Source organism: Lutra lutra, chromosome 17 (genome assembly GCF_902655055.1).
Source record: "Lutra lutra chromosome 17, mLutLut1.2, whole genome shotgun sequence".
In the NCBI taxonomy this organism is placed as follows: domain Eukaryota; kingdom Metazoa; phylum Chordata; class Mammalia; order Carnivora; family Mustelidae; genus Lutra; species Lutra lutra.
In genome coordinates, this window is record NC_062294.1 from 47,029,744 (window position 1) to 47,048,500 (window position 18,757).

The window sequence follows — 18,757 nt, forward strand, 5'->3', positions numbered from 1 at the left end:
GAGAGCCCAGCTCATGTTTGTCCAAGACTTTTAATTGGGAGGTAGAATCTGGGGAGAGGTGCAGCCAAAATGGGAAGCGCTGACCAACGAGCAGATGGAGGCCTAGATATATGTGAAATGGAAGGAACAGGTTGAAATTTTGCCATGAGGCAGACTTTCTTCCTTGCGGCAAGGCCAAGGTGGTAATAGAGGCACCTTCGGTGTATTTCACTCTCAAGAGACTCGCTCCTCCGCTTAGGTCTTGGCTCAACAGGGAGACAGGAATTCCTCATTCCATACACTGGACCAATAGATCTCCTTTCAGGGGGTTCCATGGTGGCAGGGAGGAGTGGCAAGGAACATGCCCAAGCAAAGGCTTATGGAGAAGATAGCTAAAGTCTTGTCTTTGGGAAATTTCAGCATGGGGTGGGGGGGCGGATATGGAAGGGCTACCCCAGCAGGCTTGGAACCGGGAGTCTTAGATTCTCCCCTCAGCTCAGGAACAGACATAGGAATAGATCCCAGACATAGGGCCCGACTAAGACAAAGGCCCAGAGCAAGGAAGGGTCAGGCCTTTTCAGCCATGAAGTGTGTTAATGAAGAGTTCCCAGGCAGAGTGCTGTGACTCTGCCTTGAGCCCCATATCGTCGCCCCAGGTCGTGGGTGAGCCTGTACTGCGTGCTCAGCAAGGGGGAGCTGGGCTTCTACAAGGACGCCAAGGGCCCGGCGTCTGGGGGCACACACGGCGGGGAGCCACTGCTCAGCCTGCACAAGGCCACCAGTGAGGTGGCTAGTGACTACAAGAAAAAGAAGCACGTCTTCAAGCTCCAGTGAGCCCCCCAATGGGCAGGAGGGAGGGATCCGAGGCCCAACTTCCCCCTCCCAGCAATACCCTGCTCCCCTGGAGGCTAGCTGGTGGACGGGTGGGCTGGGCCCTTGCCCCAGATTCTCCAAGTCCTGTTGTCCCCTCCTACAGGACCCAGGATGGCAGTGAGTTTTTGCTCCAGGCTAAAGATGAGGTGAGATCTGGTCCTTTCTCTTCCCTATCCGGACCTCAAGAACTACCTGGTTAACTGGTTCCTGGCCCAGAGCAATGCAGCTGTGAGCCAGAAACACAAACCAGAGTCACCAGGCTGTGACGGGAAAGCCCACTGGGAGTGAGAACCCAGAGGAAGTTCCTAACCTATATAGGGAGAGGGAACAAGGAATGGGAAGGCTGCCTGGAGACCCCAGAACAAAGTCCAACCTCCTTGCCTCAGCCTCTGAGAGGACACCAGACAGATAAGAGGTGGGAGTTAGCTAAAAAGGGATGGTATAAGCAGAGAGAACTGCCAAGGGCAGAGAACCAGAGGTGCAGAAATGCAAAGCATTAACTGTGCTGGTGAAGGGTTCAAAGAAGAAGGATCCCAGGAAGGTTCCCAGGGGCTGGATCTCACAGAGCATTGTGGGCCATTTGGAGGAGGTTGGAGTTTGTCCTAAGGGCACTGGGGAGCCATGGCAGAATTTTGAGCAAGATTGGGGAGGGGGTGGTGGAGTTTACAGTGATGTATAAGATCTCCCTGGTAATATGCAGGGTAGACTAGGGGAAGGGAGCCAGGACAGGGACCCACGTGGGGACGGCACAAGGCTGGACCCCAGCTGGCCTGTGGGAGGGGAGGAGTTGGCTGAGGATGAACCTTGGGACTGGGGCTAAGGAGTGAGGTCAGGGGAGGAGGAGCAGGCATGGTGGTGGTTTAAAGAGACGTTGAAAATCATAATGCTTGTTATTCATCCTTACAAGAAGCTCTGGGATAGGCCTATATTCTCTCCATCCATGCCTTCTTATTTTTAAAATGGGAATAAAAATAGTTTTCCATTCTAGGGTTCTTGTGAGAAGTAAGATGATACATACAGAGCCACTTCTGTGGCCTGGTGAATGTCAGTGCTCTGGAAATGTCTGCTGATGTTACTGTTTTTTTGTTGTTTATCTCTATAGTGGGAATATAATTCTATTGCCTAAGATTAAGTGACTCAATCCACAGGAGCACTTAGAATAGAGCCTGGCACCTATTAAGGGCTATCGTAACTGTTTGCATTATTATGATTAACCGACATAAGATTGGAAAACTGATGTTCAGAGGGCGGTCCCATTCCAGGCCCATCTATTACTCAGTCTCCCTTCTGCCAAGTCCGGACTCTGTGCCCTATTTCTCTCTCCAGGAGGAGATGAACGGCTGGCTGGAGGCTGTGGCCGCTTCCGTGGGAGAACACGCTGAGATCGCCCGCTGGGGACAGACACTACCCACCACGTCCTCCACAGACGAGGGCAACCCTAAGCGAGAGGCAGGGGAGCGCAGGGCCAGCGGACGCCGGAAGTGACTTCCCAGCCCCTGGGCCTGACACAATCCCCGCCCCTTCTCTCTGCACTGTGGGCACAAAGACACTTTCTCTTCCGCAGGGGCGGGAGCCCCTAGTTCCACCGACACTGCGGACGGACGCGCCAAGATGGCCACTGGAAAGGAGGGGACTTCTGCACTCCAGGAAGTGGTGGGGGGATTGCTGCCCCTATAGCCATATCTCGGCCCCTTCCTGCTCGCCACCCCACCCCAGGTGCTGGGGCTCCATTATTTTTATGCAATAACTGAGTTGGGGGGGGCGGGGTAAAGGGGCCAGTTGAGCCAAGCCCCCTGCCCGGATCTCCGGATCTTGCCCCAAGAAGCTGGGGTGGTAGGGGCGATAATTCCTGCCCCCACCCTCCGCCCTAGGGATGGGCACGGGGCCGCTGGTGAGGTCCCCTGGACCATCCAGGGTGCTAGGGGGTGGGGAGGGGACGCCTCCTCCCCGCCTTTACCTCACTTCCAATGCTGCCTTGATCTCGGTCTGGGTAGGGGGAGTGCAGGGGCTTGGCCCCTGCACTCCGCCGTCTCAGAGCCATGCGGTTAATTCCTGACTTAGTTTATTTTTGCAAAACGTCAACCTTCTCCTCCCCCGCCCCGCATCCGCGAAGGCTTTTAATGGGAGGGGCGTCAAAGCTCAAAACCGTCTTCCTCTCGCCTCCCCCCTCCAGCTGTAAAGGCCACTTTGTGAGGGGAGGGGCGAGGGGAAGCCCTCCCCCCCCCCCCCCCCCGCATGCTTCTGGCAGGAGCACCTCCCTAGGGAGTGGGGGAACCAGGTTGTAGGCAGCCCCCATGGCCTCCTGGAGGAGCCGCTGGGGCCCGGGGGTGTGGGGCGGTGTGGCAGGCGCACACTGTATGTACCTATAATAAATCCTTTGGCTTTGACGGTCTATGCGGGTTTGTTCGCGTTTCATGGGCGGTGCCTGGGAGGTTGTGTGGGGTGGAGTGGAGGGGGCGGCGCAGGGAAAGGCTGACTGCAGAGAACATTTAGATATCCTCTCCGTGTGTACTTATTTAGGGATCTAAACACAAGTCCCCGACGAAACACCTAGATTCGATTCTTAAAATGGGAACCAGAAGGATAGCGGAATGTAGCTAAACTTCCCCAAAGGGGCCTTGCGGTACGCCCCGTCCAGCACAGGAAAGGAGAGTCCCTTTAAGGAGGCGGAGAATTTAACAGCGACGGGTGAGCTCTTTGTCCAATCGCCGGCGGCTCCGGAGTTTCCAGGCCAATGAGCAGGCGATGGGGGCGGGGCCCGAGTACAGACCCGGAAGCGGGTGCTGGCCGGCTGGCTCGCCCGGGGGCCATGGCAGCCACGGCTCCTGCAGCCGAGGGGGTCCCAGGTCGGGGGACTCCCGGGGAGGTGATTCATCTGAACGTGGGAGGCAAGAGGTGAGTGTAGGAGATTCCTGAGACCCCTCAACCCGGGGGCGGAGAGCGGAATGGGAGTACCCACCTCTCCTGAGGGGAATACTTGTCCATCAGGGATTGCTCCGCCTCTTTCTGAAGGCGCGAGTGCCTGGACTGACGCCTTGGGGTAAGGAGCCGCATTCCTTACCCTTCCTCCAACCCCTCGCGTCTGCTTACTTTCCCTCGCTTAGATTCAGTACCTCTCGTCAGACTCTCACCTGGATCCCAGACTCCTTCTTCTCCAGGTGATCGGGAGAGTGAGTTTGGGGCGGGCTGTGGGTGGTCGGGAAGAAACAGTATGGGGAACCCTAATTCCCCCACTCACCCTCCCCACCGCCCCCCACACACCCACACCGTGGCCTGTGACACCTGCTCTGTGTCCCCTCCCTGCAGTCTTCTGAGCGGACGCATCTCAACACTGAAAGATGAGACCGGAGCCGTGAGTAGGGCACAGACCTGAAACGGGGCAGCGTGGGTAGGAGGAGGGACAGGACACCCGCTCAAGTCGCGCTCTTTGCCCCATCCATTCTCTGCCTCCCTTCCCGCAGATCTTCATCGACAGGGACCCCACCGTCTTCGCCCCCATCCTCAACTTCCTGCGCACCAAAGAGTTGGACCCCAGGTTTGCATGGGGGCAAAGGGACCCCACCGTCTTCACCTTCTTCCCCTCAGAATGTTCACTTAAGCGCTTCCATCCTATTTAAATCGCGTCCTTAGAATTTACTCCAAACACACACACACACACACACACACACACACACACACGGACACACACACCCATTTTCATTGCCCATGTATATCATCACGGCTTAGAATCTTGATCCAGTCAAAATTTACCACCTCTTGGGATTCTCTGGGCAGTTTTGAAAACTTCCCGCTCAGAATTCACTACCCATTCCCACTCCCCAGACTCTGACTCTTAGTCAATTCTGCTACCCAGGGGTGTCCACGGTTCCAGCCTCCTCCACGAAGCCCAGTTCTATGGGCTCACTCCTCTGGGTAAGTGGGGACCCCATTAGATCCTCATTGCACAGAAAACGACCCCCAGCTCTCCTGATGCTCCCTCTCCCCACTCTCCTGAAGGAAGGTTGGGTTAGAGCTGAGAGCACTGGAATTGGTCCTGGGTCTCAGGGGGAGTGGTGGAGAATGAGCTAGGGAAGAAGGATAGGATCTGCTTTAGTACTCTCCAAGTCCCAGCTTTTGAGTTATTCCGCCTCAGTTCGCCGCCTGCAACTGCGGGAGGAGTTGGACCGGTCTTCTTGTGGAAACGTACTCTTCAACGGTTACCTGCCTCCACCAGGTGGGCACAACTAAAGGATGGAGGGAAGGGAGGGTGGACTAAAGACTACATTTCCCATAAGGTCACAGCCCTTGGGAGCCTGTGCTGGGAGCCCTGACACACTATGGGAATTGTAGTCCTATATCACAGGCCAGACTGATGGAAAGGAAGTAGGAAACAGCCTTTCCAGTGAGGCAGTGGAGTCCAGCTAGCCCCACGGAGACTCAGAAATATGCCTTAAATCTGAAGGGGGTTTTAGTCCAGGTTTGATTTCCCTGTGGGGAAGCTTAGGAAGGACTGGGGTCCTTTGCATGGAAGGGAGAAAAGGGGAGTTATTGGCTATAATCACCATGGGACCTTGGATTGGTTGCCCCACTGGCATAGAAAATATGCCCCAGTGGTTATCAGGAACTGCAGTCCACTAGGCTTTGCTGATGAGTAGAAGGAACAAAATGGGGAAATTTGATTTATGACTATTTCCCTAACCTCAGTTAATACCGACCTTCATGAAATTTGCCAAATGCGAAGATCTCTTGTTTTTTTTTTTTTTTTTTAAAGATTTTATTTATTTGTTTGTCACAGAGAGAGAAGCGAGAGTGAGCACAGGCAGACAGAGTGGCAGGCAGAGGCAGAGGGAGAAGCAGGCTCGCTGCCAAGCAAGGAGCCCGATGTGGGACTCGATCCCAGGACGCTGGGATCGTGACCTGAGCCGAAGGCAGCTGCTTAACCAACTGAGCCACCCAGGCGTCCCAGATCTCTTGTTTTTTTAACTTAGTTTTACTGTGTTGTTTTTAAAAAGTCAATGTTTAAAGTTTATTTATTGATTTAAGTAATCTTTACGCCCCACATGGGGCTCAGACTCACAAACCTGAGATCAAGAGTCCCGCGCCCTCCCAGCTGAGCCAACCACAGTGCCTGGCACAAGAGTCATCTTACATAGGAGTTTTATATCATTGCCTTTATGCCATGAATAAGTAAACGTGAAAATGAAACCCCCCCAAATACCAGTGTTGTGATGCTGTTGCCTGCCAAGAAGATAGGCTTCCATTTCTTTTTTTTTTTTTTTAAGATTTTATTTATTTGACAGAAGGAGCAAATGAGAGAGACAGAGAGCAAGCACAAGCAGGGGGAGGGGCAGACTGCTTAACTGGTGGAGCCACCCAGGCGCCCTATGCTTCCATTTGTTAAAACAGATCAGCAATGGGACGCCTGGGTGGCTCAGTGGGTTAAAGCCTCTGCCTTCGGCTCAGGTCATGATCCCAGGGTCCTGGGATCGAGCCCACATCAGGCTCTCTGCTCAGCAGGGAGCTTGCTTCCCTCTCTCTCTCTCTCTCTCTGCCTGCCTCTCTGCCTACTTGTGATCTCTGTCAAATACATAAATAAAATATTAAAAAAAAAAAAAAAAAAACCAGATCAGCAAACACTGAAAAGGCAGCCTGTGAGGGCAGGAACCCAAAAGGGAGTAACTTGCTGTGTGATTCAGTGTCATTGAATGCAGTGTCCCCACACCACCTAAAATCTTTTCCCCGGGAGACTCTGCCCTACCTGGGGGGAAGTGAGTATCTGGCATACTTTAAGTGCTCACGATGTGGCCATTAGTACAATTGTTACCATTATTGTCACTCTGCTCTTGTCCCTGCCATAGTGTTCCCAGTGAAGCGGCGTAACCGGCACAGCCTAGTGGGGCCCCAGCAGTCAGGGGGACGCCCAGCCCCCGTTCGACGCAGCAACACCATGCCCCCCAACCTGGGCAATGCGGGGCTGCTGGGCCGCATGCTGGATGAGAGAGCCCCGCCCTCCCCTTCGGGTACGTTGCTGTCCGATGGGAGACTGAGGCAGCTAGTGGGACCCCTGCGACCCTGACCCTGTCCTGATCCCCGTTCTTCCCACCCCCTCAAGGGCTTCCGGAGGAGCCGGGGATGGTGCGCCTGGTGTGTGGGCATCACAACTGGATCGCTGTGGCTTATACCCAGTTTCTTGTCTGCTACAGGTGCTCAGGGAGGGTGGTGGCCCGAGGCTCCAGCCCTGTGGATTGTGGGGGAGGGGTCACGGTGACCGTTGATGATATCCCCCCATCCCCCAGGCTCAAGGAAGCCTCTGGCTGGCAGCTGGTGTTTTCCAGTCCACGTCTGGACTGGCCCATTGAGCGACTGGCGCTCACGGCCCGGGTGCTTGGTGGGGCTTTGGGTGAGCATGACAAGATGGTGGCAGCGGCCACAGGCAGTGAGATCCTGCTGTGGGCTCTCCAGGCTGAAGGCGGTGGCTCTGAGATAGGTAGGATACCAGGACTTTTCCAGAACCTCCTGCCCTTTAGAATTATACTTCAACCTCTGGTCCCTTAGAATTCTCTACCCCACTGGAACCCTGTGGCCCGTTCAAACAACCCACCACATACAGTTTGCACACCCATAAAGATTATTTGCATTATTAAGATGTTCCTACCCTTTAGAATTCCGTATCCTGTTAGAATGCCTCGGCTTGTAGAAAAATCCACTCACATACGATCCTCCCCTCTGTCAGAATTCCCTGCCTTGTTAGATCTCCATGCCTTTAGAATCCCAGGGCCTGTTAGAATCGGTATTCCCATTAGAAATCTCTATTTGGAAAAAAAAAAATCTCTATTTGCCTTGTTGAAAATCTCCACCGTGTTAGAATTCCACGCCCCATCAAGAATCTGGCTTGTATAATCCTCTGTAATTCCTGCTGGAATCCTCTATCCTGTAAAGATTCCACCGCCCAGCTGAAGCCTCCCGGCCTTGGAATTCTTCCTGACCCCTCCCTTCTCCCTCATGAAGCGGGGTCCGGCTAAGTGCTCCTTGCCCTCTGCAGGCGTCTTCCATCTGGGGGTGCCCGTGGAGGCCTTATTCTTCGTTGGGAACCAGCTCATTGCCACAAGCCACACGGGGCGCATCGGGGTGTGGAATGCCGTCACCAAGCACTGGCAGGTCAGGGTGCTGGCTGGACTGGCTGCCTCTTTCCCAGGTGTCCAGACCATACAGACCCAGGGAGGGGTGCCTTTCTGCTCTGCCCCTCCTGGAGAGAGCCAGAGAACCCAGTGTTGGGCCAGATCCTGGTGGGAGTGCTGGCAGGAGAAAGGCCTAAGGGATGTCAGATCAGGGAGGCCTTCTGAAGAGGGGCTGCCAAGCTGACAGGAAAGATGATGGATTTGCGAAGGAGGAGAGTGGATTCTCCAGGCACTGAACAGGGGAGCGGGTGAGTGCAGACGCTGTAGGAGGCAGAAACCCAGAGGGAGATGTGCAAATGTCTGTCATTCCCTCTTCACCCTTCCAAACCCTGTCTAAATGGAAAGAAAAATACATCTCCAGTGTGGCTTTCTCCTGTCCAATGTGTTTGGGAGGGACAGACAGAGATAGAGGGAAACAGACAAATAGAAGAGGAAGTAGAGGAAGTCAGAAAGAGGGGACAGAGAGCGGGAAGGGTAGACAGAGGCAGGCGAGAATTCTACCACTGAACCACCAATGCGGGAAGGGTAGACAGAGGGAAGGGTGGTGTGGTACGTGAAGGGATACAGAGAGATAGACAGAGGGGACTAGAAAAAGCCAGAAAGGCAGAGTCAAAGAGAGGCCAAGAGAGAGGCGCTGACTCAGAGATTTCTAGAGATGGAGAGACACAGATGGAGATAGGCCTGGAGCAGGTAAGGCTGGAGAGAAGCAGGCCTAGAAACCCTGGGAGGGTTCTGGAGTTGGGGGGGCGGATGCCCTGAGGGTTGCTGTGCCCGGCCCCCAACCACAGCCAGTCCTGCCTGTGCTCAGGTCCAGGAGGTACAACCCATCACCAGCTACGACGCGGCGGGTTCCTTCCTTCTCCTGGGCTGCGACAACGGCTCCATCTACTACGTGGGTAAGCAGCAGCCAGCCCCCCTTCATGCCCCAGAACCTTCCTGGGGAAGCAGAAAAGGAGGGGAAAGCCTGGGTGGCTTGAACAACCCCACCCAACCCTCCCCACCCACCCCAGATGTGCAGAAGTTTCCCCTGCGCATGAAGGACAACGATCTCCTTGTCAGTGAGCTCTACCGGGACCCAGCAGAGGATGGAGTCACAGCCCTCAGTGTCTACCTCACCCCCAAAACCAGTAAGCTCTGATGGGCTCCCCGCTCTGCCATCAACCCCTGCCCCCCGCTGGCTCCCCACCACTTACGTAGCTTGACCCAGTGAGATTTGCCTGGGGGCAGGGGTGGGTGGGGGCGGGGAGGGAGATTCAACTCTCGTTTAGTCATTCATCAAACACTCACTGGGCACCACTTGTATGAAAACACTCTTTCAGGGGCTGCACCATGGCAGACTCCTCCAACTGGGGGGCAGAACTGGCCACTAGTAGTTCACGTTTGGGTATTTTTTTCACCTCTGCATTTAGGGCATGACGCCTATGCGCTCATAAAGAAGGTGCACGTTTTCTAGTTCTTGTACTCGGGCAGTTTTCTGTTGTGGTTTCTTGACTTCAAATCCAGAGCAATAGGTTCCTTTTTGTTTGTTTGTTTGTTTGTTTTGAGCTGTGATTCACCTAGCGGAGCATTCCCCATTGTAAAGTGTGCACTTCAGTGATTTTTAGGAAATTCACACTGTTGTGCGCACATCACTACCGTGTCATTCCTGAACAGGATTTTTATCACTTGAAAAATGAACCCTGAACTCGTTAGCCGTCATACCCTGTTCTCCCTCTTGACAGCCCCTGGAGACCTAATTTACTTTCTGCTTCTGTGGATTGGCTGATTCTGGACATTTCATGTACACGGGACACGGGACCATAACAATCTGGCTTTTTTCACCTAGTATAATGGATAAATTTATTTATTTATTTATTTATTTATTTATTTATTTATTTCCATGGGGAGTGCTTTCTGGATCTTGAGTCCTGGCCTGTTCCCAGATTGTGAAGGTTTCCCCTCTACTTTCTCCTAGAGGCTTTGCAGTTTTAGCTTTTTTTTTTTTTTTTTTTTAAGGTTTTATTTATTTATTCGACAGACAGAGATCACAAGTAGGGGGAGAGGTAGGCAGAGAGAGAGGGGGAAGCAGGCTCCCTGCTGAGCAGAGAGCCCAATGCGGGGCTCAATCCCAGGACCCTGAGATCATGACCTGAGCTGAGGGCAGAGGCTTAACGCACTGAGCCACCCAGGCGTCCCCAGTTTTAACTTTTTATACACAGGTTTCTGCTGCCTTTCCCATTACCTTTTATGTATGGTGTGAGGTAAGGCTCACAGTTCATTTTTTTTCCCCAGCAGCAGTAAATGAGTAACACACATAACTTCCCACCTGGCATCACTTTTCCTCCACAGAGGGCCCCTTGCTGATTTCATGTATTTATTCCTTTCTTCCCCAGCCCCCACTGCACCGCGTGCCACCATACTGTCATTTCTCTCTCTATTTGTTTGTGTCCTTACAAGATGGGTGTTGTCAGCAGGCTTTGAAATCGCAGAAATGGGCCTGGGTGTATATGTCACTTGTCCCCTTCCTTTTGCCCACCCTGCCTTAGGCTTAATGTCCATCTGGGTGACTGTGCACAATCCTAATCCAAGGTTTTGAGCCACTGCACAAAATACAGAAACCACGTTTTACCTACCCACATTCCTTAAGATGGTCCATTAAGTCTCCAACCATTGCAAAATAATCATTCCCCTCTGGAAGGTGGTGACGGTGGGCAGTCCCTCAGACACCTGGTTGCATTTTCTTGTCTTGCTGTCCGTCTGCTTATATGTCTCTGTTTTTCAGTCTTTTGCTCTGTAACCCCATCTCCCTCTGTGTCTGTCGGTCATTATAGCCCTCTCCGAGATCTAGTTTCTTGGTTCCCTTTGCCTCCCTGTTACTCTATTTTCTTATATGAGCTCTGTCTCTGTCTCTCTCTTGTTTTCTGTCTCTGCTTCTCTCTCTCTCTCTGATTGGTCCCTCTCTTCGTCCTTGGCCCCTCCCCAGGTGACAGTGGGAACTGGATTGAGATCGCCTATGGCACCAGCTCTGGGGGCGTGCGGGTCATCGTCCAGCACCCTGAAACCGTGGGCTCAGGGCCCCAGCTTTTCCAGACCTTCACTGTGCACCGCAGCCCTGTCACCAAGATCATGCTCTCGGAGAAGCACCTCATCTCAGGTGGGCCTCGCTGGGCTGCCCCCACCGCCCGTCTCCCTGCAGGATGGTGGCCCAGAAGGGAGTGTGAAACCCGGGAGTGGCAGAGAGAATTTTAACCTGGAACAGTAATTGCAGAAGTGGGAGAATCCTATAAAGGGACCCATCCAGGCAAGAGCGAGTAATTCACCCAGTCCGCAAACATTGCTGGAGCACCTGTCGTGGGCCAGGCACCGGGCATACAGTGATGGACGAGACAGGCCAAATCCCTACCCCTGGGGAGCATATATTCTGCTGGGGATGGCAAATGATAAATACATCAGAATAGAAACCACCAACAAGCAGTGATGAAGACCAAGAATAAAAAAGCAGAGCCGTGTGCATGGCCAGAGCACAGTGGGGTTACTGGGGAAGGAGTCTGGAGCTGAAATGAAGGAGTGGGCAGGGCAGCTTGATGGGGACAGCCGTTCCAGCAGAGGGAACAGGCATTGCAAAGACTCTTGAGCTGGGAGGGTGATGGATGGATCTGAGGGGGGAGCAGGGAGCCCCTGTGCCTGGAGTGGTGAGGGCGACAGAGCCATGCAGGACTTTGTACTTGACCCTGACTGGGAAGGAGTCTCTGGAAGGAATGCTGTGAGCAAAGGAGGACCATGTGTTCACAGGGTCCCTCTGGCTACATGTGGGGACAGACCCTGGGGGCAGGACAGGAGCAGGGAGCCAGGGAGGAGGAAGTGACGATGGACAGGACCAGGGTGGGGACAGTGACGGGGTTAGGTGAGATCAAGCTCTGGAATGATTCTGGAGGCAGAGCCAAGAGGATTTTTAACCCTTTGGTGTTCTGGGGCATTCTCTAAAGGGGAGGAATTCGTAGCGGCCCGCATCGGGACACCTTCGTGGGGTTCCTCCTGGGGCTCGGGAGTATGGGGTGGTGGGGATGCCATAGCTGACCTGACCTGCTGCCCACCCCCTTGCTCCTCAGTCTGTGCCGACAACAACCATGTGCGCACGTGGTCCGTGACTCGCTTCCGGGGCATGATTTCCACCCAGCCCGGCTCCACCCCGCTCGCTTCCTTCAAGATCCTGGCACTGGAGTCGGCCGACGGGCATGGCGGCTGCAGCGCCGGCAATGACATTGGTGCCTACCAGCCCCTGGCCCCTGGCCCCATGCGCCCTGCCTGACCCCCACTGGCCGCCATTGGCCCCTTCCCCAGCCTGGTAGACCTCCATTCTCTTCCCGCCACCCCCCACCCCGTTGAATTCTGTTATCCCCTTGTGTCCTCTGACTGCCCCCTGACGTGGGCCCCCCCACCCCGCATCCCTGAACTCCACTAACTGTTGCTAACCCCCGGCCCTTTCTGAGCTCACCCAATTCCAGAAACCTGGGAATGGGGACCTAGGGTCCTGGGAGGGTCTCATCCCCAGGGAAGGAGGCAGAGCCTGGCAGTCTGGAGTCCCAGGGACCCCTGCTCGCCCTGACTCCCCCACCCCATCCTGGCACAGGCCCCTATGGCGAGCGGGATGACCAGCAAGTGTTCATCCAGAAGGTGGTGCCAAGTGCCAGCCAGCTCTTTGTGCGTCTTTCATCCACTGGTCAGAGGTGAGGACCATCCCATCAAAAAGGGTGTGGGGAGTGGTCAGAGGAGAAGGCAAGATAACAGCTGGGGCATGGAGGCCAAAAGTGGGGTCATAGCTGAGGGACCCTTGAAGGAGCAAGGGCTAGGAGGGAGCCCGAGGCCTGGCCTGGGTTCGGGGGCTGGAGGAAGCAAAGGGGTGACACGTATGGGTGGCGGTGACGCAGGAGAAACCCCAGGTGCCTGTGCTGGACGTCAGGCAGGTGGCCCAGGGTGATCAGGGCCTGGTGCGGGGGCAGGGGGCACAGGCACGGGTGTCTGGGCCAGGGGGTGGGGTGCGGGCTGCGGGCCACTGTAGGAGCCCCAAGGGGGTGCTCGCCCTAACCTGGGAAGGGGGTTTGTGAGGCTTTTCTTGAGGAGGAAGCCCTGAGGTTCTCAAGGCTAGAAGTGACCAAATAGGACATCCAGTGGGGTGCAGCATGGTCTGGGGGCTAGAGCAGTAGCCAGGTTGCGGGGGTCGGTGCAGGGAAGTCCGGTGGAAGAGTGGAGAGAGATTGCCTGGAACGCATGCTGGGGAGCCGTGGCCACTGCGGGGGCTGAACTGGAGGTTGGCGCTGGGGAGCCATGGTCACTGCGGGGGGTGCTGAACTGGAGGTTGGCTAGGAGCCACAAAGCCCAGGGAGGAGGCAGGGACAGGTGCCTGGCCTGAGCAGGCAGCGCTCAACTGGGTCAGACAGGAGGGGAGGAGGGGGCCCTGGGAGAGATGCTGGAGGCGGAGGGGACTGGTTGGGGGGAACAATAGGAGATGAGGGAGGTGCCCAGGATGACTCAGGCCTTCCCTGCAGTGGGACCAGGGGAGAGCAGCCGATGTGGGGGAGAATCCCACCTGAGGCAGCAGCACCCCGAGAGAGAGCACGGGGTGGGGGTTGGGGGGGTTGGATAAGGAGCCTTGGGATGGTGGTTGCAAAGGCAGGAACTGAGGCCATAACGGTGGGGTCTGAGGCCCTGGAAGGGTGTAAGGACAAGACGACTAGCCACGGCCAGGGTGACCCCCTCCCCTCTGTCTCAGGGTGTGCTCCGTGCGCTCCGTGGACGGCTCCCCCACCACCGCCTTTACGGTGCTCGAGTGTGAGGGCTCCCGGCGGCTTGGCTCTCGGCCCCGGCGCTACTTGCTCACCGGCCAGGCCAACGGCAGCCTGGCCATGTGGGACCTCACCACCGCCATGGACGGCCTCGGCCAGGCCCCTGGTACTCCCTGCCCCACCTCAGTGCTGGCCCAGAACCCCCCAGTCCCCACTCCAGCCCCTCTCCTCAACCCCCTTCATCAGTCTCCCTCCCCAAGCCCTTGGCCTCTGACCCCTTTCCTCTGCCTTTGAACCCTACCTTGCCTCAGGGTGTCCACCCTGCTGCCCTCTTAGCTTCTGACCCCCTGTTCCTGGACCTCTGCCTTTTTTCTCCCATCCTGAACTCAGCCCTTGCACATGACCCTCGTCCCTTGCCCAGTGATCCTTGTCTTGCCCCCCGACCCACTTCTGTGCCCTCCAGCCGGTGGCCTGACCGAGGAAGAGCTGATGCAGCAGCTGGAGCAGTGTGAGCTGGCGCCCGTGTCTGCCTCCAGGAGCTCCCTCCGCAGCCCCTCCCCCCGCACCTCTGTCACCAGGTAGGCCAGACTCCACTTCCCCTTTGTGCAGTGGGGGAGGGGGCCCAATAGGGCCGTGGGGTGGGGGGAAGGGGGTTGCTGGTGAGCAGCAACCCCTCACCAGCCCAGGATGACCCACCCTGACCCTCATCACCGCCCCCCGCCCACCCAGTCTTCACTTGGCCTCCAGCAACACCTCCTTGTCTGGCCGTCGCGGGAGCCCGAGCCCCCCACAGGCTGAGGCCCGGCGTCGTGGGGCAGGTAACTTCGTGGAACGCTGCCAAGAACTGGTGCGGGCTGGGCCAGAGCCCCGCCGGCCACCAACACCAGCCCCTCGACCCGCCACGGGTCTGGGAGCCCCCCTTGCACCCCCCAAGGTGAAGCTCAATGAAACTTCCTTCTGAGCACAGCTACCATGGTGCCTTTGGATACCCAGATCCTGGGGGTGGGGGGTTGGGGGGTCTCTGGTGCCTCCCTGCTTCCTGTCAGAGCCCTGGGTTCAGGGCCAGGGCCTCCTTGGAATGGTCACTGTTACTAAGCCCCCACTGCCCCCCCCCTTTTCTGGAGCCAAAGCCACCCTCCCCTGATAAAGTTCTCACTGCCAACACCTTGCCCATTCTTTTTTTTTTTTTTTTTTTTTGACACAGAGAGTTCACAAGTAGGCAGAGCAGCAGGCAGAGAGAGAGGGGAAAGCAGGCTCCCTGCTGATTGGGGCTCCATCCCAGGACCCTGAGATCATGACCCCAGCCAAAGGCAGAGGCTTAACTCACTGAGCCACCCAGGCACCCCAACCTTGCTGACATTCTTAGAAGGTTTGGGGACCCCCAGGGAAAGGGTGGGAGAGATATGGGGACCAACCAGATGTCTGGCTATAGATTCAAGAACTTCTGGCTGTCTTTCGGTTTAAGCGAAGAAGGGGAACATAGTCGTTTACCCCTGGCTTCAGGCATAGTTGGATCCAGGGATTCAAAAACAGAATGTCTTTCCATCTTTTGGCTTTGCTTGCCTCTGGATGCATCATTCTCAGTCAGGTTTTCCCCTCTGGGTGCCAAGATGACTCCAGGTACCTCCTTAGCAACTTTTTTCCTCTCCAGCATCAGCAAAAAAAATCACATGCCTATTCTTACTGGCTCGAATATAGTCAGATGACTACCCCTGAACCAATCACTATGCCCCATGTGATGGAGGCCTTCCACTGTTCCAAGGGTCCGGTGCCCTCACAAGCCAGGAGGTGAGATCATTCCTCCCCTCCAACGGGAGGAGGAGTTCCTGAAAGGTGAATCAGGGTACTGTTCCAACAAGCGGGGATGCATGGCTGCAGGTCAACAGAAACACAGATGTTGGCTAGACAATTGCCACATCCTTAACATTTGTACCCTAAACCTAGCCATGGCCAACACCTTGCCCACATCCCTGGCTGCCCAGTCTCATCCCTTTCCTGCCCCAACCAGAGAAGTTATGTGGGACCCATTCCACTCACTCCAGCTTAATATCCTTGAGGTTTTCCCCCAAATAATACTTATTCCTATGGCAACTTCTCAGGAAAGTTTTCTGCCTCTTTTCCTTGGACCAATGAAGAGGAGAGGGGCCAGACTCGGGACAAGGGGTTTTAGAATATTGCTAATTTGAGAATCCCAGAGTTTCTGGAATGCCAGAGTTTCTGTAACAGTGGAGAGGGGTCCAGAATGTAAGGGAATCTTCTAGAATGCTAGTGGATGAACAGCATTAGGGTTCTCCCCCTCATTTCAGAGAATGCAGTCTGTAGAGGTTTCTTGGCAAAAGGACCTGGAAGTCAATGATTCTAGAATAGGGGAGTGTTCTAGAATACATATGAATCTACACTTGTAGGACTATTTTGTATGCCAGAGTTTCTGGAATGCTGACAATTCTAGGACAGAAAGCAATCTGGAGTACTAGAAAATCTAGAGCCTAGGGGCATTCTGGAATGTCAGCTTTTCTAGACCACTAAAGGATTTGTTGGCATTCCGAGAAATCCATAATGGCAGGAGGATCTGGACTAGCAGAGAATCTAAAATATGATTGGGAGACGAGTGATTCTAAAATGTGAGTGTTCTGGAATACCTGCAAATCTCAGACTCTGGAAATGTTTTTACATGTCGGGACATTCAGAATCCTGGGGGTGTTTGCATGTTAGGAAGTCAAGAATGTTAGGATGTGCAAGCATCTAGAAGGTGGGATGTTTTATAATGCTCCCAGATCTAGAATATTGAGATAGTTTTTCCTTGCCAGGGAATCCAGAACACTTGTGTTTCTGGAATGCTGGTGATTCTAGAACTGAGAGAGAGAGAATCAAAAAATCTGGAACGCTAAGGAGATTTTTGTCTGTTTGTTAATACTAGGGATAAAACCCTGGGTGTGAGCACATGATGCAAGGAAGCTTCCAGAATACCGTGGCTCTAGAACTCTGAGGGATTCTGAAGGGTTGAAAGCAGATCAGGATCCAAGAGATGACATAGAAACGACCCTGGGAGATACTGGCACTGTCAGGGAGGGATTGGAAGCCTGGGGGAATCCAGAGGCAGGGGGATGGGAAGCCAACACCATCCCGGAAGTTGTAGTGGTGAGCCAGAGGCTGTTGCCTAGCAACAAGCATTGAAGATGCCCCGGCTCCCAGGCAGAAGGGAGAAATTTCGGCAGCGCCCCCAGCAAATGCTCCAGCCACTGGGTAGGAGGTGAGGAGGAGGGCAAGGGGTGGGGGGGGCTTTTGTCAGGACACTTTGTCCTGCCGGGCCATGTTAACCAGATTTCGGGGGCTTCACAAAAACAGGGACACAGCACAAATTCAGTGGGCCGTCAGGCACTCCATCATCATGCTAGGACTGCCCATGGATGCCCGCGAGTGGGGCCCGAGTGTCGCTGTTACTGCTCTAAAGAGCTGCGTGTCCCTGAATGGCGGGTGGGCCCAGATTCTGGCTGTCAGTGTGGGATGGAGGCATGGATTGCTGTAGGTGGCAGTAACAGTGTGCGTGTGGCTGTGTGAGTTACCGGGGTGCCTCGCTGTAATGGGGGGCGGGTGAGGGGTGCCCACCCATCCTGCACACCCTCCACTGGAAGAAGGAGCTGGATTGGGGGGGTGGTGAGGATGAAGCTGGATCGGTTGATATTCTTAGTCTAGGATGGGCCCTATATGGTCAGGGCCCGTGGCCTCCTATCCTGTGGGAGTGGAGCCAGTGACCCACTGGGGGCGGAGCTAAGTTTCCAGAACTGGAAATCTTAAGACTCAAACTGCCTCCAGGGTTGGGGCCTGGGACCCCCCACCCCCACCCCGAGGCGGGGCAGACATGAAAGGGGTGGCGCTTGGGATGCTAAGTATAGGGCTGCGCGTGAATTTGCTGTGGGAAGGACAGTGACCTGAAACTCAGAGGAGAAGGGGGCAAGTGGGGAGCCAGATCTGAAGGTGGTGGGGGTGGGGGGCGGTGACTTTAGGACAAGAAAGGTGGGATGTGTAATTGCGAAGACAAAGAGTGGGGCCTTGAATTTATAATGAAGGGAAGGGGCTGGGCTTGAGACCTACCACGTGTGGGGGGGCGCTGTAAGCAAGGCTTGGAGCCTGGAACTCCCTAAAGAGAGTGCAGGTGGGGCCTAAGGCCCCCTGTGGCTTGGGGCTCCAGAAGGACGGTAGAGGACCCTAGGAGGGGAGAGGACTGGAATTTTCCAAAGGGAGTGTCAGTTGGGAGGTACACTCTTGGGAATCTTTATAAAGGCTCAAGTTAGAGAAAGAGAGTCTAATAACCTCTCGGGGCAGCGGTGGAGAAGAGGTGTATGAAGAAAAGCTCTCTGGGAGCCAAGTCTGGGGGTCAGCGGTGGAGCCTGGGTCCTATGAGGGACAGAAGCTACAGCCTTCTGAGGAACAAGCTTTTGCTTGTTGGACCTGGAACCCTTGAACCACAGGACTTTGAGAAAAGGAAATCCTTTGGGAAGGTACAGAGTGGGCCTGGGGCCTCAGAGGGTCCAGACTTGGGGCCTACTGTAGGATTAGCACTCCCCGCCCCGCCCCCCCCCCCCCCCCCCCCCGCATGAGAAGTGGACACTTCTGGGGGCTTCCGGCGTTTATCCCAGTCAGGGAGCAAATTCAGATTAAATTCTCCCACAACTGAACGAGGAATGAGGCCTGTGCACGAGAGTCTAGTTTAGGGGACCCTACCCACTGCCTACGCATCCCTCCCAGCCGTGGGGGCGGGGTGTCCCAGCATCTCCACTCCTCAGCTTCTCCTTCCGGAGTCGGCACCTGACTCCCGATTTCCCCTCCAGCACTGAGAACTCCGGACCCCAGCGCCCCCCGCCCGGCACCTGTCCCTCTTAGCCCCTCCCCTGCCGCCTTCCGATTGGCCAAGCGGGCAGCGCCCCCTGGCGGCATCGGGCTCCGATTGGCGGGAAGTTCGCAGCCCCGGCCGGGACTGTGGAGAAA

The 18,757-nt window shown here is 55.3% G+C and overlaps 2 protein-coding genes across 7 annotated transcripts in view; both read left to right on the forward strand.

The window, feature by feature from the left end:
* The window catches only part of SPTBN4 (spectrin beta, non-erythrocytic 4), a 70,567-nt gene extending 67,332 nt beyond the window's left edge, over positions 1-3,235 (forward strand). For 5 of the 6 annotated variants that reach the window (XM_047710550.1, XM_047710551.1, XM_047710552.1 and 2 more), the window contains 3 exons: positions 636-809; positions 956-998; positions 2,179-3,235. In XM_047710550.1, the coding sequence (XP_047566506.1) occupies positions 636-809; positions 956-998; positions 2,179-2,337 (376 nt within the window). In that variant the 3' untranslated portion in view covers positions 2,338-3,235. The remainder of the gene's footprint in view (positions 1-635; positions 810-955; positions 999-2,178) is intronic. The other variant, XM_047710553.1, reaches the window with a different exon arrangement.
* Positions 3,236-3,604: 369 nt separating this feature from the next.
* Positions 3,605-14,933, forward strand: SHKBP1 (SH3KBP1 binding protein 1). The gene is made up of 18 exons (XM_047712104.1): positions 3,605-3,747; positions 3,957-4,010; positions 4,159-4,204; positions 4,314-4,387; positions 4,706-4,764; positions 4,985-5,065; positions 6,690-6,851; positions 6,944-7,034; positions 7,128-7,318; positions 7,874-7,989; positions 8,818-8,905; positions 9,020-9,136; positions 10,972-11,142; positions 12,098-12,253; positions 12,619-12,715; positions 13,759-13,937; positions 14,235-14,349; positions 14,501-14,933. Exons 1-18 carry the CDS (start codon positions 3,662-3,664, stop codon positions 14,730-14,732), a joined length of 2,115 nt encoding a protein of 704 aa, XP_047568060.1. The 5' UTR covers positions 3,605-3,661; the 3' UTR covers positions 14,733-14,933.
* The last annotated feature ends 3,824 nt before the right edge of the window (positions 14,934-18,757 follow it).

Excerpts from the sequence above, each read along its gene's own strand:
- SHKBP1 (XM_047712104.1), top strand. The coding sequence starts at position 3,662 with ATGGCAGCCACGGCTCCTGCAGCCGAGGGGGTCCCAGGTCGGGGGACT. Across the intron at positions 4,011-4,158 it reads CCAGACTCCTTCTTCTCCAG|TCTTCTGAGCGGACGCATCT; the intron begins GTGATCGGGAGA and ends CCCTCCCTGCAG. Across the intron at positions 5,066-6,689 it reads CGGTTACCTGCCTCCACCAG|TGTTCCCAGTGAAGCGGCGT; the intron begins GTGGGCACAACT and ends TCCCTGCCATAG.